The sequence below is a fragment of the Paramisgurnus dabryanus genome, chromosome 13, assembly GCF_030506205.2.
Source record: "Paramisgurnus dabryanus chromosome 13, PD_genome_1.1, whole genome shotgun sequence".
In the NCBI taxonomy this organism is placed as follows: Eukaryota; Metazoa; Chordata; class Actinopteri; order Cypriniformes; family Cobitidae; genus Paramisgurnus; species Paramisgurnus dabryanus.
In genome coordinates this window covers 8,380,257-8,392,213 of record NC_133349.1, presented here as the reverse complement: position 1 = coordinate 8,392,213, position 11,957 = coordinate 8,380,257, and the positions used below count along the sequence as shown (strand labels likewise).

Below are 11,957 nucleotides of genomic sequence, written 5' to 3'. Positions count from 1 at the left end.
TTGCCACCAGTTTTAACTCATTAACGTGAAGCTTTTACATGTTCAGAGTCTGGTTGACAGGCAGTACATAACTGAATATCATCTGCATAACAGGGATATCTAAAGCAATGTCGATGAATGATGTTACCCAGTGGCTAAATATATAGGATAAATAATAGTGGACCAAGTACAGAGCCCTGAGGAACACCTTGTCTAAGTGAGACAGTAGGATATTTGAAATGCCTGCCTGTGAGATAAAAAGAAAACCAGGATAATGCAGGACCTTTGTATTGTAACATACAGTACTTGTATGTTACATATCGCAAAACAGTATATTCATACTAGCAACGCTCTCCGACATATTTTGTCCGAAACCCAGGAACGATTGCAGTTTTGTTCTCATTCCGAAACCTAAGATCCCTTACATTATGATACAAAGTTATCTTATTATTTAATAATTTATTGTAGTTAATTATTTGTTCTGATACTTAACAAGCTCAAAAACTCGATCTTAAATGTTATCTCTTAAATGCTTGCATTACTGTATTGATGATGAGTCGCCTGCTCAGATTTAGCAGCATTTAAAAGATTATTTATGTTGGAAAATGCCAGAACAAGGTTAAATTATTTTTATTTGCAGTATGTTTCAAAGCAGCTTTACAGAATCACACCTTAATAACCGAAGCCCCCAGTGAGGCAACATCACTACAGGCAATGTTTTAATAATAGTGAGGTAAGACCTACACTACTTTTAGTATTAATATGGTGACTACATTATTTTTTTACATATATTTTTAAGGCTAATAGAAATGTCATTGAACATGCATTACAAATCTATTTCGCCTGATTAATGTAGTAAGAATAATTTAACAATAATGGATAATAACTGAACTAAATATATTTTTTAGTATCTTTCACCAGAACCAATGATTTTTACCATTAGGAGAACAGGAACTTATTAAAAATACACTGAGATATTTCTGGTACTATATTATAAATATACACAAGATCCTAAGGAATGTAAACTGTAGAAGTCATAGTTAAAGGAAGCAAGATTTGTGGCTGTTTGTAGCAGACAGGAAGCTTTTTCTCACAGCAGCATGCACTTTTCCATTTAAAATCATCTGTTTGATTCAGTGACAGTGATGCACAAAGTTCGATCTTGTTGTCCTGTGGTTGCCCATCGGCCCAGTAAACGTAATTCACAGATGATGATGATGCTGATGTTGTATTCTTCTGCCAGTACCAGGCTGTAGTCATTAGACTACGACGAAGACCGATCCAACCCTCCACATTTGTTGTGGCAACCTGATTGGAGAACTCTATCTGGAGGTCTTCATTTGTAGGACAGGCAAATTGACTTTGACTGGTTGTGCAGTAAGCCAGGGACTCAGTCCATTTAAGAGGTTTTTCTCCAACTACAAACTCTCCAGGAGGCATACAGCCATTTGGATCTGAGTGCACAAATACAAAACATATTTATTGTCACAATGATGTGTTTTACAACTATTTAGTGCATCTGCATAACAAATGATTGCTTACTTATTTAGAAGAAATTGTTTTTTTTACCTGGATTTTCATTAATTGGTATAGCTGGGCCTCCAAAAACTGTGTTGCCAATTATTTCCACTATATAAACTGCAATCTTTGAGCTTGGATGCCAGATAACGGTCAATTGGCTTGATAATAATATTTCCGTTTTAGAGTATTGTGTGTTAGAAAGCTCAAGCCAGTCAGTGTTTATAAGCTGACCTGTTCCTATGCGTACCTGATTTTTGCTGTCAGTTTTAGTTATCACAACTGCCCACTGGTTGTTTGAATAGAACGGCAGCATGTAGCACGCAGCAAACAGGTTTTCTGGGATCAATTCAATGAAAAGTCCTGGAATGATCAGTCTGAGAGACACGTTACTCGAAGCAGTGACATACCTGGTGTACAGATCCGGAAGAGACAGATACCCTGATGAACTAGGAGTTAATAAAGTTTTGAATTGCGATAGTAAGTCTGCCTTGTCGTTTGATGTCATAAATAACTGTCTCTGGGTTATACCTCGAACAAAGGGCACAACAAAGTTCTGCCCCTGAAATCTCACAGGAAGAATCTGATTGACTATCATGCTGCATGTACAGTTTTTTTTATCTAGACACGGGTGAGTCAGCAGCACAGCTATTTTACAACTCGAGTTAAGCATCATCATTGAATCATCGGCCTGCAACTGGATGAGTTGGTATGATGGGATTGTGAAGTTTACTAATTGAATTTTGTCTGATATGTTCTTGACTATCGTGATATTGTTTTCTGCGTCCTCAGCATTGATGATGATCAGTCTGAATGAGTTGTATTTTGTTGACTGGGATATGCCAAACGTTGTGAGAAAGTTTGTGTAGTTCAGTGAAGGGATCAGGTAATTCATTCCGAGATTTTCATCGGGTTGAACAACATTGGTCTGGGCAGAGATTGTATTATTAGTAAAATTTGTACTACTGATAGAATGAACTACAATGTATTTGTTACTGGTGATTCGGATAGACTGTGTGAAGTAGTCAAGTTGATATACTTCAGCAGATTTTTGAAACGCCACAGTTAAAGTTTGGCATTTCAGTATGTTTGTTATCGTCTGTGTTGGTGTGCTGCTGCCGTTGTAGACGATGTCAACAGAAGTGCCGTCATGGAGTGCGGTGACTCTCAGACTACTTGAAGTCTTTGGATAAAAGTAACCTAAATTCTCTGGAAATGCTGTAATGAAACTTTTTCCATAGCTCACCATTGAAAAACCTTTAAATTAATAAAAACATTGATCATGAGATCACACAGGCATCAATCCAAACACAGCTATGCTTCATCCAAAAAACCCACAGATGGTTCTCTTACACAAAATGTTCTCTTACCTTGGCTAAACAATGTCACAGTCAGAAGAATTGCAAACATGACTGTATTTCAGTTTTAAGCTCAAACTGGATGCTGTGTAGACTATAGTGAAGAAAAGACAAAGAAGCACAATAAACTGACAAAATGACACATGAGCATTAGTATGTAAAACAACTTGTACTTGTTGTAAATTAACACAACGATCACCAAATTAAAACTTCTGTCATTATTCATCGTGCACGATTTATCGTTAAAAGAACGTAATCTCGATTCGACCCCCCCCCCCCCCCCCAAACGATCTTAATTCAGCATTTCAACGAATGAAAAAAAAGATGTAGATTAAAGTCAGAATTCTGAGCATAAAGTCAGAATTCAAATTCTGAGTTTAAAGTCATAACACAGCATTTTCAAAGTGTATGTAAAAGCATGTTTATATTATCTTCAAGACCAAAACTGGGTGAGATTTGGTCAAAATTTGATAAACAAATGTCATAGGGTTTGTAAGGTCAACACGCTTTAGGAAATGCGGGTATATTTTCAGGTGTTTCTGTTTGTTATCATGTTTTTATATGAATAGGTTATTTTTATTGCCAATAAAGTGCAATAAACTACTGATCATAAACGGGAGCTTGATAAAAATAATCATTTTAGAATTTCATATGGAACTTATTGGTTTGTTCAAATCAACTCTACATTTATTATAATATATTTAATATGTTTAATATGTTTTTTTTAAAACATAATTTATTATTTTATTTTTATGTGTAAACATTCATTAGGAAGGATTTAAATAAAATACAATCCCGTTTTAATTTGAATATATTTTCTACATGTTAGTGAGGTGTCAGGATTTGTGTAGACATGCAAGATGTCGTTACATTATGCTGTTTAGTTTGTTTAGTTTTGTGGGGAAATGATATGTAAATGTGCAGATGTGAATGTGTGTTGTTTGTAAGGTTTACAGGATTTGTCATTGCTTGCACAAAACTGCATATGACAAAAACACTCTCACACAGTGTGTGAAATGACCATTATTAGTGTTCAAATAGACATTATAGTGATACTTACCGCTAAGTTACGTGTTGTTTCAGGTTGGAGCTTGAATTCCTGTACACTGAGATGTCAGTTTTTTTGGTGTACACAGCATGCATTGCAGTATAAAACTATATTGATTAATTATTTGACAGTAGCGCAGTAACGCCACCGAATGTAGCGAAGTAAAAGTGCCGTTTTTTCATTAGAAATGTACTTGAGTAAGAGTAAAAGTACCCATCTTTTAATTTACTCTAAAAGCACTAGTTTAAAAAAAGTTACTCAAGTACTTGTTGCATACATTCACTCCACTCCACATCCAAAAAAAGACCTGGACTACATCATAATGCGTATTTATGCATGTATGTATGTATGTATGTATGTATGTGTAGTTGATGAATGTATAATATAGGAGAGAATTAGTTTAATATCATTATCTCATTTAATCTATTCCAATTATTTGCACATGTTGTGCATATGATGCACGGGGGTTATAGCTAATATTTGTGTTTTACTGGGAAACAGCATTTTTCTTTTTCTTTGTTTTTCTTTGTTTAAAAAACTGTGTTGACCAATCATAATCAAGGACTTGAAGTGTAATTGTAAATGGTATATAATATAGTATGTTATATCATATTTAACATAGCAAAAATGTGACCCTACCTGTGAAAACTCAAAATCAATTTCTGAGATAGCCAGTTTGATTTCAACCATTAATTTCACTATAATTTCTTTAACATGATCTTACTTCGTTAATATTAAAGATATCAAGGTTATATTATGTTCTTTATATTATCTTCCCTAAAAATCCTTTAAAATCTTGATATTTTAAAGTCTCTATAGCTTTTCTAATTTTTGATTTGAGAGAATGATTTCAAAAATGACTCATTTAGCATTTTAACTGTGAATATTCATTACCATTCTATAGTAAATGAAATAAAAAAGGTGCTTTTCTATATAGTTCAGTTGTATTGTACATAATAACATTAGTAAAGTATCTTACCCGATGTCTCTGATCTTCTTCTCAATTCTCTTCTTCTCAGTAAAATAATCAACTCTGTGCTGGATTTCTTATCTCAGTATAGAATGATTTGACTTTCAAAATGTTTTATTTTTTGCATAAGAAGAACAAGATTTGTATAAGACTTGTATAAGATCATGGGTACACAAAGTTTCAATAAATCCTTTATCAGGCAGAAAGATTTTTTTTAAAGGAAAACTTATACTTAGACAAATTAATACACACCTATCTTTATTCAATGCATGCACTTAATCTTTGTACAGCGCATCGTGAATGTGTAAGCATTTAGTGTAAGCATGAGTAAGCATTACTTCCTTTGGGCGCTGACTGTTGCTGTTGGGCGCTGTTGCTATTTTCCCGGCGGGAGAAATAACTCTTGCGCCAGGCGCAAATCAATAAGGGGTTGGTCTGAAGTAGGTTCATTATTCATAGGTGTGGTTTGGGCGTAACGTCAAATAAACCAATCAGAACGTCATCCAACATTCCCTTTAAACGCAAGTGTGCAAGGTCCATGGTGGGTTGCTATTATTATGACGGATTTACCAGGCGCACACCAGGAGCGGTTCACAGCTGAGGAGACCGACGTTCTTGTAAGAGCAGTCAAAGACAGAGAAGTTGTTTTATATGGGTATGGGAGAAACCCGCCCAAATCAGCGTCGGTTAATGAACAACGCGCAACGTGCCACTGACTTTAGACTAGTTTTTTCTGGTCAGTGGCGCAATTGTTTTTTGAAACTGTAAAATAGCATCAGGGATGGTTATTATAGCCAAATTCCCCAATACATCTATTTACGAGACGTAATGACAATGGTAGCATTTCTAATAATAAGTAAAGAAATGTTAAAAGGCCAAATTCTGATAAACAGGAAAGATTAATTTATTACATTAGTAATCGTTATAGATCACAGTGAAACTGACTATAAAGAGATGACTTTCTTACCTTTCCTTGTGGTTCTTGACGTTGTGGTTGTCCTGTCGGATATTCTTGTGTTGCATTTGCATCCTGCAAATCTTTTTATTGGCACGGTCCAGTTCAAAGTCTTTATAGCCAAATGAGACTCTTTGTGGAGCTCGACTGTACTGTCTGCCATGTTTGGGGGTGGTTTGAATAGTGCAGCATTAAAGGCACAGACGCTGATTAGTGGTGCTGACATCACAATATATATATATTTTTAATTAATTGTATTGCTATTTGTTTAAGTTCAAGTCATTGCCGAGTCTTCCATGTCAAGTCAAGTCTCAAGTTACTTGTTCTCAAGTCAAAGTCATTATCATACTTTAATCAAGCAAGTTGTAAGTCCTGAAAATTGTGACTCGAGTCAGACTCGAGTGAAGTCATGTGACTTGAGTTCCCCACCTCTGGTGTAACCTGATCTGAATTAGTAGCATTTTTAACATAATTTATGCATAGTGATTATGCAAAAGTAAGGCAGGTTTGTGTAGCGTTTTTTACAGTATGTATTGTTTTTGCTTTACAGAATCATACCTCAACATAAATAAAGCCCCAGTGAGCAACACCCCTAACTATGATAAGAGTGAGGTAAAACCTACACTACCTTCAATATTTATATGCTCAACTTTATGCCTGGTTTCTACATTAACAACCTTCCCATTGTTTCTGAGCACATAAAAAGGAGTTAATAAAGTCACAAATAGCCTGATTAATATTATAGCATCCTGAATGGGTAAAGATTAAAGCTTTTCAAGTAAAACATTCAAAGATTCAAGTACAGTTAAAAATCTGCTTTTATTTCATACTCCTAATAAGATCTTTCACTTATTACTAACAAGATAATTTTAAACTACAAAAAAATTTCATTGAAACGTCTATTACAAATCTATTTTGAATAATTTAATAATAATTGATTATAATTGGACTACATAAATATTTTTGTATCTCCCACTAAAAACTACAATAAATGTTACCAGTCCAGGACAGGTGGTCCTTAAAAATACACTGAGATATTTCAGGTATTATATAAAAAATACACACAAGTTCCTACACTCTTAGAATGGATGTGTTAAAAACAACACCAGAATTCACACATCTCTGTGTTATTATTTAAACAACACATTTTATGTTACTTTTAATACAACTTGTGTTTTATTTTAACACAAAATGATACATAATTTGTTAAAATACACATACACTCTATTAGGGCTGTCACTTTTTATTCGATATTCGAATATGCATTCGAACATGACGTGAAATATTCATATTCGAACTATAAATAAACCCTCCGGTTTTTAAAATGCCATCGCATTTTTTACAGTAACACCTCGTAATAGGAAGGAGGCTGAGAGTGAGACCGATGACAGCAACTGTGCGCACGAGAGGGAATCAAATGGGACCAAAATTAACCTCATGTGCATGTCAAGATAGAAGGGGGGGGGTTTGCTAGATATTCGAATATATTCGGATACATTGCATGATATTCGAAATCCGTTCGAATTTGATTTTTCTCAAAAGTGACAGCCCTACACTCTATACATGGCTGGATTATTTTTGACCCATCATGGGTAAATATTGGACAGAACATGAGCTGCGTTAAAAATTACCCCGTGCTGGGTTAAAAATAACCCAATGTTGTGTTGTTGTTATGCAACCATGGGGTATAATAACCCAGCAGTTAAAATAAGCCAGCATTGGGTAAATTTTTAACCCAGCACGTTTTCTGTCCAATATTTACCCATTATGGTCAAAAATAACAAAACCATTTTAAGAGTGCAATGTGTTAAAAGCATAACACAAAAAGGTGTGTAAAAATAACACATCCTTCTTATAGTGTACAGTAGGTCAGACAAATCAACTTAAAATACTGTTTAAAGAGAAGTTACCTTGGTAAATCAATTCCATTACTAACACAGTTAATAGTTAATAATGTAGTTTAATGTAGTTTACAGTGATACAAAGTTAGATAAGCTTATAGAACTTAATCTTGAATGTTATCTCTTAAAGGGCACATATCATGAAAATCTGACTTTTTCTGTGCTTCTATCGATCTTGAAAATGGGAAAAGATCCACCCAGTAACTTAGTTTTGGTAAACTGTTCTCTGCAAGCATGTGAAAAAATAGGTCTTTGAAATGGAGCTCTCCTTGTGATGTCAGAAGGAGATATACCGCCCCTTAATCTGCACTATCCAACCAGCAGTGCCTTTTAGTGCAAATATCCACTCATTTGAATTTTTGCACACACCTACAAAGTGGCAATTTTATCATGCTGTTATAAATTATCTATATAGTATTTTGAAATAAAACTTCACATATGTACTCTGGGGACACCAAAGATTTATTTTAAATCTAAAAAAGTCTTGTGAAATGCTTTAAATGCTAAATGATGTTGATAATGTGTAACCTGCTCTGAATTAGTAGCATTTTTAAAACTATTTATGCATATTGGAAAAGGTTATGCAGGACAAGAAGATTAAATCATTTTTATTTGCATATTTTTACAGTTTGTATTGTTTTAGCTTTACAGAATCATACTTCAAAGCTCCCAGTAAGGTAACACCCCTATGATAAGAGTGAAATAAAACCTACATTACTTTCAGTATTTATATGCTCAACTTTTCTACATGAACAAACTTCCCATAGTTCTGAGCACATGAAAAGAAGTTAATAAAGTCACAAACAGGCTGATTAATATTGCAGCATCCTGAATGGGTAAAGAGTAAAGCTTTTAAGGTCTTGTATCTGGTTATACAAATTCAGACAACTTGTTTGTCAGACAACTTTTTGGAAAAAACAAGCATTACAAATCTATTTCTCCTGATTAATGTTTAAAGCAACACTATGTAGTTTCCATGTAAAAATGACTTACAGCTCCCCCATGTGGTTGAAAAGCGCAACAATGCCTGGTATCAGACACTCTTCTGCAGGCAGGGGGAGGGGCGGGGCTGTGTTTCCTACCCTCCACCGCCACTTTCACCCCTGGATTTCCACCGACTGCGGAACGGCTGCGGATCCGTTGCGGAACGGCGGCGGAGTCAATCGGTTTCCATTCAAGTCAATGTGTGTATTTCCACTGACTGCGCTCCGAATCCGTCACAGCTCCGGCCATCCGCAGCCCTCCGGCACAAATACGCAGAGCTTCTATTTTTGACAGATGCCGGACAGCTCCGCAGGGTGGAGCCATGACTTTATCGCGTGATCATACCTGAATTCACGAGAACTCGTGTTTTTTTATTAAATCTTTGCAATACAAACATTACAAACACACACAAATAAAGTCATTAATACAGAAACAACAAATAATAGACAGGAACAGAGCCAGGGGAGTTTCAAATAAATACATTAAAGATAAAGCATATATAAATGTTTTAGCAGCCTTCTTATTTTTTGAATTTTGGATGGATTTGATGTACTGCTCTGTCTATGCGAGATCTCGTGTTGTGATCTGGGCTGGTTTGTAAAAACGTCATAATTCAATGGCATAATGGGCAGAGACAGAAGGTATCGCGCGATCATCACGTGAATTTGCGAGACCTCGTCACTTCAGCACGCAGCCGCTCTGCAACAAAAACGGAACTGGTGGGTATTGGCGGACGGCGGAGTGCGGAGCCTTAACGCAGCGGAGCTGATCTGCAGCTGCTCCGCAGTCGGTGGAAATCCGGGGTCAGAGTGTGCTTGTAGCAGCTAGGAGGCTGCTCAGGTTGCAGCAACAGTACAATTTGTCCAGTTAAAAGTTGTTCTATCACTGAAATAATTTTAGAGACATTATTTAAAGGTACAAAAACTACAAAGTGTTGCTTTAAGAATAATTTAACAATAATTGATAATAAGTGAACTACATTAAATATTTTTCTATCTCCCATCAGAAACTACATTTAACAGGTGGTTGTTAAAAATACACTGATATATTTCTGGATTATATTATTAATATACACAAGATCCTAAGAAATGTATCTTGTAGGAATCATTATCAAAGGATAAAGATTTTTGGTGGTTTGTAGCAGACAGGAAGCTTTTTCTTACAGCAGCGTGCAGTTTTCCATTTAAAATCATCTTTACCATTCAGTGACAATGAAGCACAAATTTCTAACTTGTTCGCCCGTGGTTGCCCATTGGCCCAGTTAACGTAATCCACAGATGATGATGCTGATGTTGCACTCGTCTGCCAGTACCACTCTGTTGTCATAAGACTCTGGCGCAGACCGATCCAACCCTCCACATTTGTTTTGTTAACCTGCTTGGTGAACTCTATCTGGATGTATTTATTTATAGGACAGGCAAATTCTCTCTCAAGTTTTGTGCAGTAAGCCAGGGACTCAGTCCATTTAAGAAGTTGATATCCAACTACAAACTCTCCAGGAATCATACAGCCATTTGGAGCTGAGTGCACAAATAAATAAAAACTATTAACCGTCACAATGATGTGTTTTACAACAATTAATTGCATCTGTATCACAAATGATTGCTCACTAATGCAAAGTTTTTTTACCTGGTTGTTCATTTATTGGTATAGCTGGGCCTCCAAAAATTGTGTCACCACTTTTATCCACTATATAAACCACAATCTTTGAGCTTGTAGTCCAGATAAGGGCCAATGGGTCTGATGAGGTTATTTCAGCTTTAGAGTATTGTGTGTTAGAAATCTCAGACCAGGCAGAGGTATCAATCGTGTTTGAACCTAAGCTCACTTGAGCTGTGCTGTCAGTTTTAGCTATCACAACTGCCAACTTGCTGTTTGAATAGAACGGCAGCAGGTAGCAGCCAGCAAACATGTGTTCTGGGATCAATTCAATGAAAAGTCCTGGACTGATCAGTCTGAGAGACACGTCACTCGATGCGGTTACATACTGGGTGTTTAAATCCGAGAGTGACAGATACCCTGATGAACTAGGAGTTAATTCAGTGTTGTTTTGAGATAGTGAGCTTGCCTCATCATTTGATGTCATAACTAACTGTCTCTGGGTTATACCTTGAATGTGGGGCACAACAAAGTTCTGACCCTGAAATCTCACAGGAAGAATCTGATTGACTATCATGCTGCATGAACAGTTTGTTTTATCTAGACACGGGTGAGTCAGCAGCACAGCTATTTTATGACTCGTTTTAACCATCATCATTGAATCATCGGCCTGCAACTGGATAAGTTGATATGATGGGATCGTGAAGTTTACTAACTGAATTTTGTCTGATATATTTTTGACTATCGTGATATTGTTTTCTGTGTCCTCAGCATTGATGATGATTAGTCTGAATGAGTCGTATCTTGTGAACGAGGAGGTTGACTGGGATATGCCAAACGTTGTCAGAAAATTTGTGTAGTTCAGTGAAGGGATCAGATAATTTATCCCGAGATTTGCATTGGGTTGAACAACATTGGTCTGGGCTGAGATTGTATTAATCGTAAAATTTGCACTACTCACAGAATGTACTACAATGTTTTTGGTACTGTTAATTCGGATAGATTGTGTGGAGTAGTTGAGTTGATATACTTCAGCAGATTTTGGAAACACCACAGTTTCAGTTTTGCCTAACATCAGGTTTAATATCTTTTTTGTTGGTGTGCTGCTGCCGTTGAAAAAGATGTCGACAAATGTGTTGTCATGGAGGGCGGTGACTCTCAGACTATTTGAAGTGTTTCGATAAAAGAAACCTAAATTTTCTGGAAATGCTGTGATGAAACTTTTTCCATGGCCCACTATTGTAAGACCTTCAAATTGAAAAGAGTGTTAAAAATGTCATTTGATCATCACACAGGCACCAATCCAAACACAGCAATGCTCCATTTAAAAAACCCACACATGGTAGTAAAAAATGTTCTCTTACCTTGGCTAAACAATGATACAGTCAGAAGAATTGCAAACATGACTGTATCTCGGTTTTGAGCTCAGGCTCAATGCTCTGTACAAGTAAAGGAAAGACAAAGGGCTGTTCACATTATAACGATAACTATAAAAATATTGTTTTAGAAATGTTAAATATTAACGAGAATAGCATAGCATTTGAAAAGACAGAGATGACATTGTGGAGTAGCTCATTGCTGAGGTAATAAAATTACTTAAGGTATTCAGTGCTGATGCACGAACTACTGGATTATTTTCTGTTTA

At 36.0% G+C, this 11,957-nt stretch overlaps 2 protein-coding genes across 2 annotated transcripts; both read right to left on the bottom strand.

The window, feature by feature from the left end:
- Positions 1 to 631: 631 nt before the first annotated feature.
- On the bottom strand, positions 632 to 2,950 carry LOC135717699 (uncharacterized). The gene is made up of 3 exons (XM_065239891.2): positions 2,868 to 2,950; positions 1,549 to 2,754; positions 632 to 1,433 (listed from the first exon to the last, which is right to left on the bottom strand). Exons 1-3 carry the CDS (start codon positions 2,905 to 2,907, stop codon positions 991 to 993), a joined length of 1,689 nt encoding a protein of 562 aa, XP_065095963.1. The 5' UTR covers positions 2,908 to 2,950; the 3' UTR covers positions 632 to 990.
- Positions 2,951 to 9,823: 6,873 nt separating this feature from the next.
- Positions 9,824 to 11,752, bottom strand: LOC135717757 (uncharacterized). Its single transcript, XM_065239935.1, has 3 exons — positions 11,677 to 11,752; positions 10,343 to 11,560; positions 9,824 to 10,233 (listed from the first exon to the last, which is right to left on the bottom strand). Exons 1-3 carry the CDS (start codon positions 11,714 to 11,716, stop codon positions 9,824 to 9,826), a joined length of 1,668 nt encoding a protein of 555 aa, XP_065096007.1. The 5' UTR covers positions 11,717 to 11,752.
- Between the last annotated feature and the right edge of the window lie 205 nt (positions 11,753 to 11,957).

What these genes read in the sequence shown, in the direction of transcription:
- LOC135717699 (XM_065239891.2), bottom strand. Translation starts at nt 2,907, where the DNA reads ATGTTTGCAATTCTTCTGACTGTGACATTGTTTAGCCAAG. An exon ending in TGTGACATTGTTTAGCCAAG is followed by an intron (nt 2,755 to 2,867) that starts GTAAGAGAACAT and finishes ATTAATTTAAAG; the next exon opens with GTTTTTCAATGGTGAGCTAT. An exon ending in ACCAATTAATGAAAATCCAG is followed by an intron (nt 1,434 to 1,548) that starts GTAAAAAAAACA and finishes TTGTGCACTCAG; the next exon opens with ATCCAAATGGCTGTATGCCT.
- LOC135717757 (XM_065239935.1), bottom strand. Translation starts at nt 11,716, where the DNA reads ATGTTTGCAATTCTTCTGACTGTATCATTGTTTAGCCAAG. An exon ending in TGTATCATTGTTTAGCCAAG is followed by an intron (nt 11,561 to 11,676) that starts GTAAGAGAACAT and finishes TTCAATTTGAAG; the next exon opens with GTCTTACAATAGTGGGCCAT. An exon ending in ACCAATAAATGAACAACCAG is followed by an intron (nt 10,234 to 10,342) that starts GTAAAAAAACTT and finishes TTGTGCACTCAG; the next exon opens with CTCCAAATGGCTGTATGATT.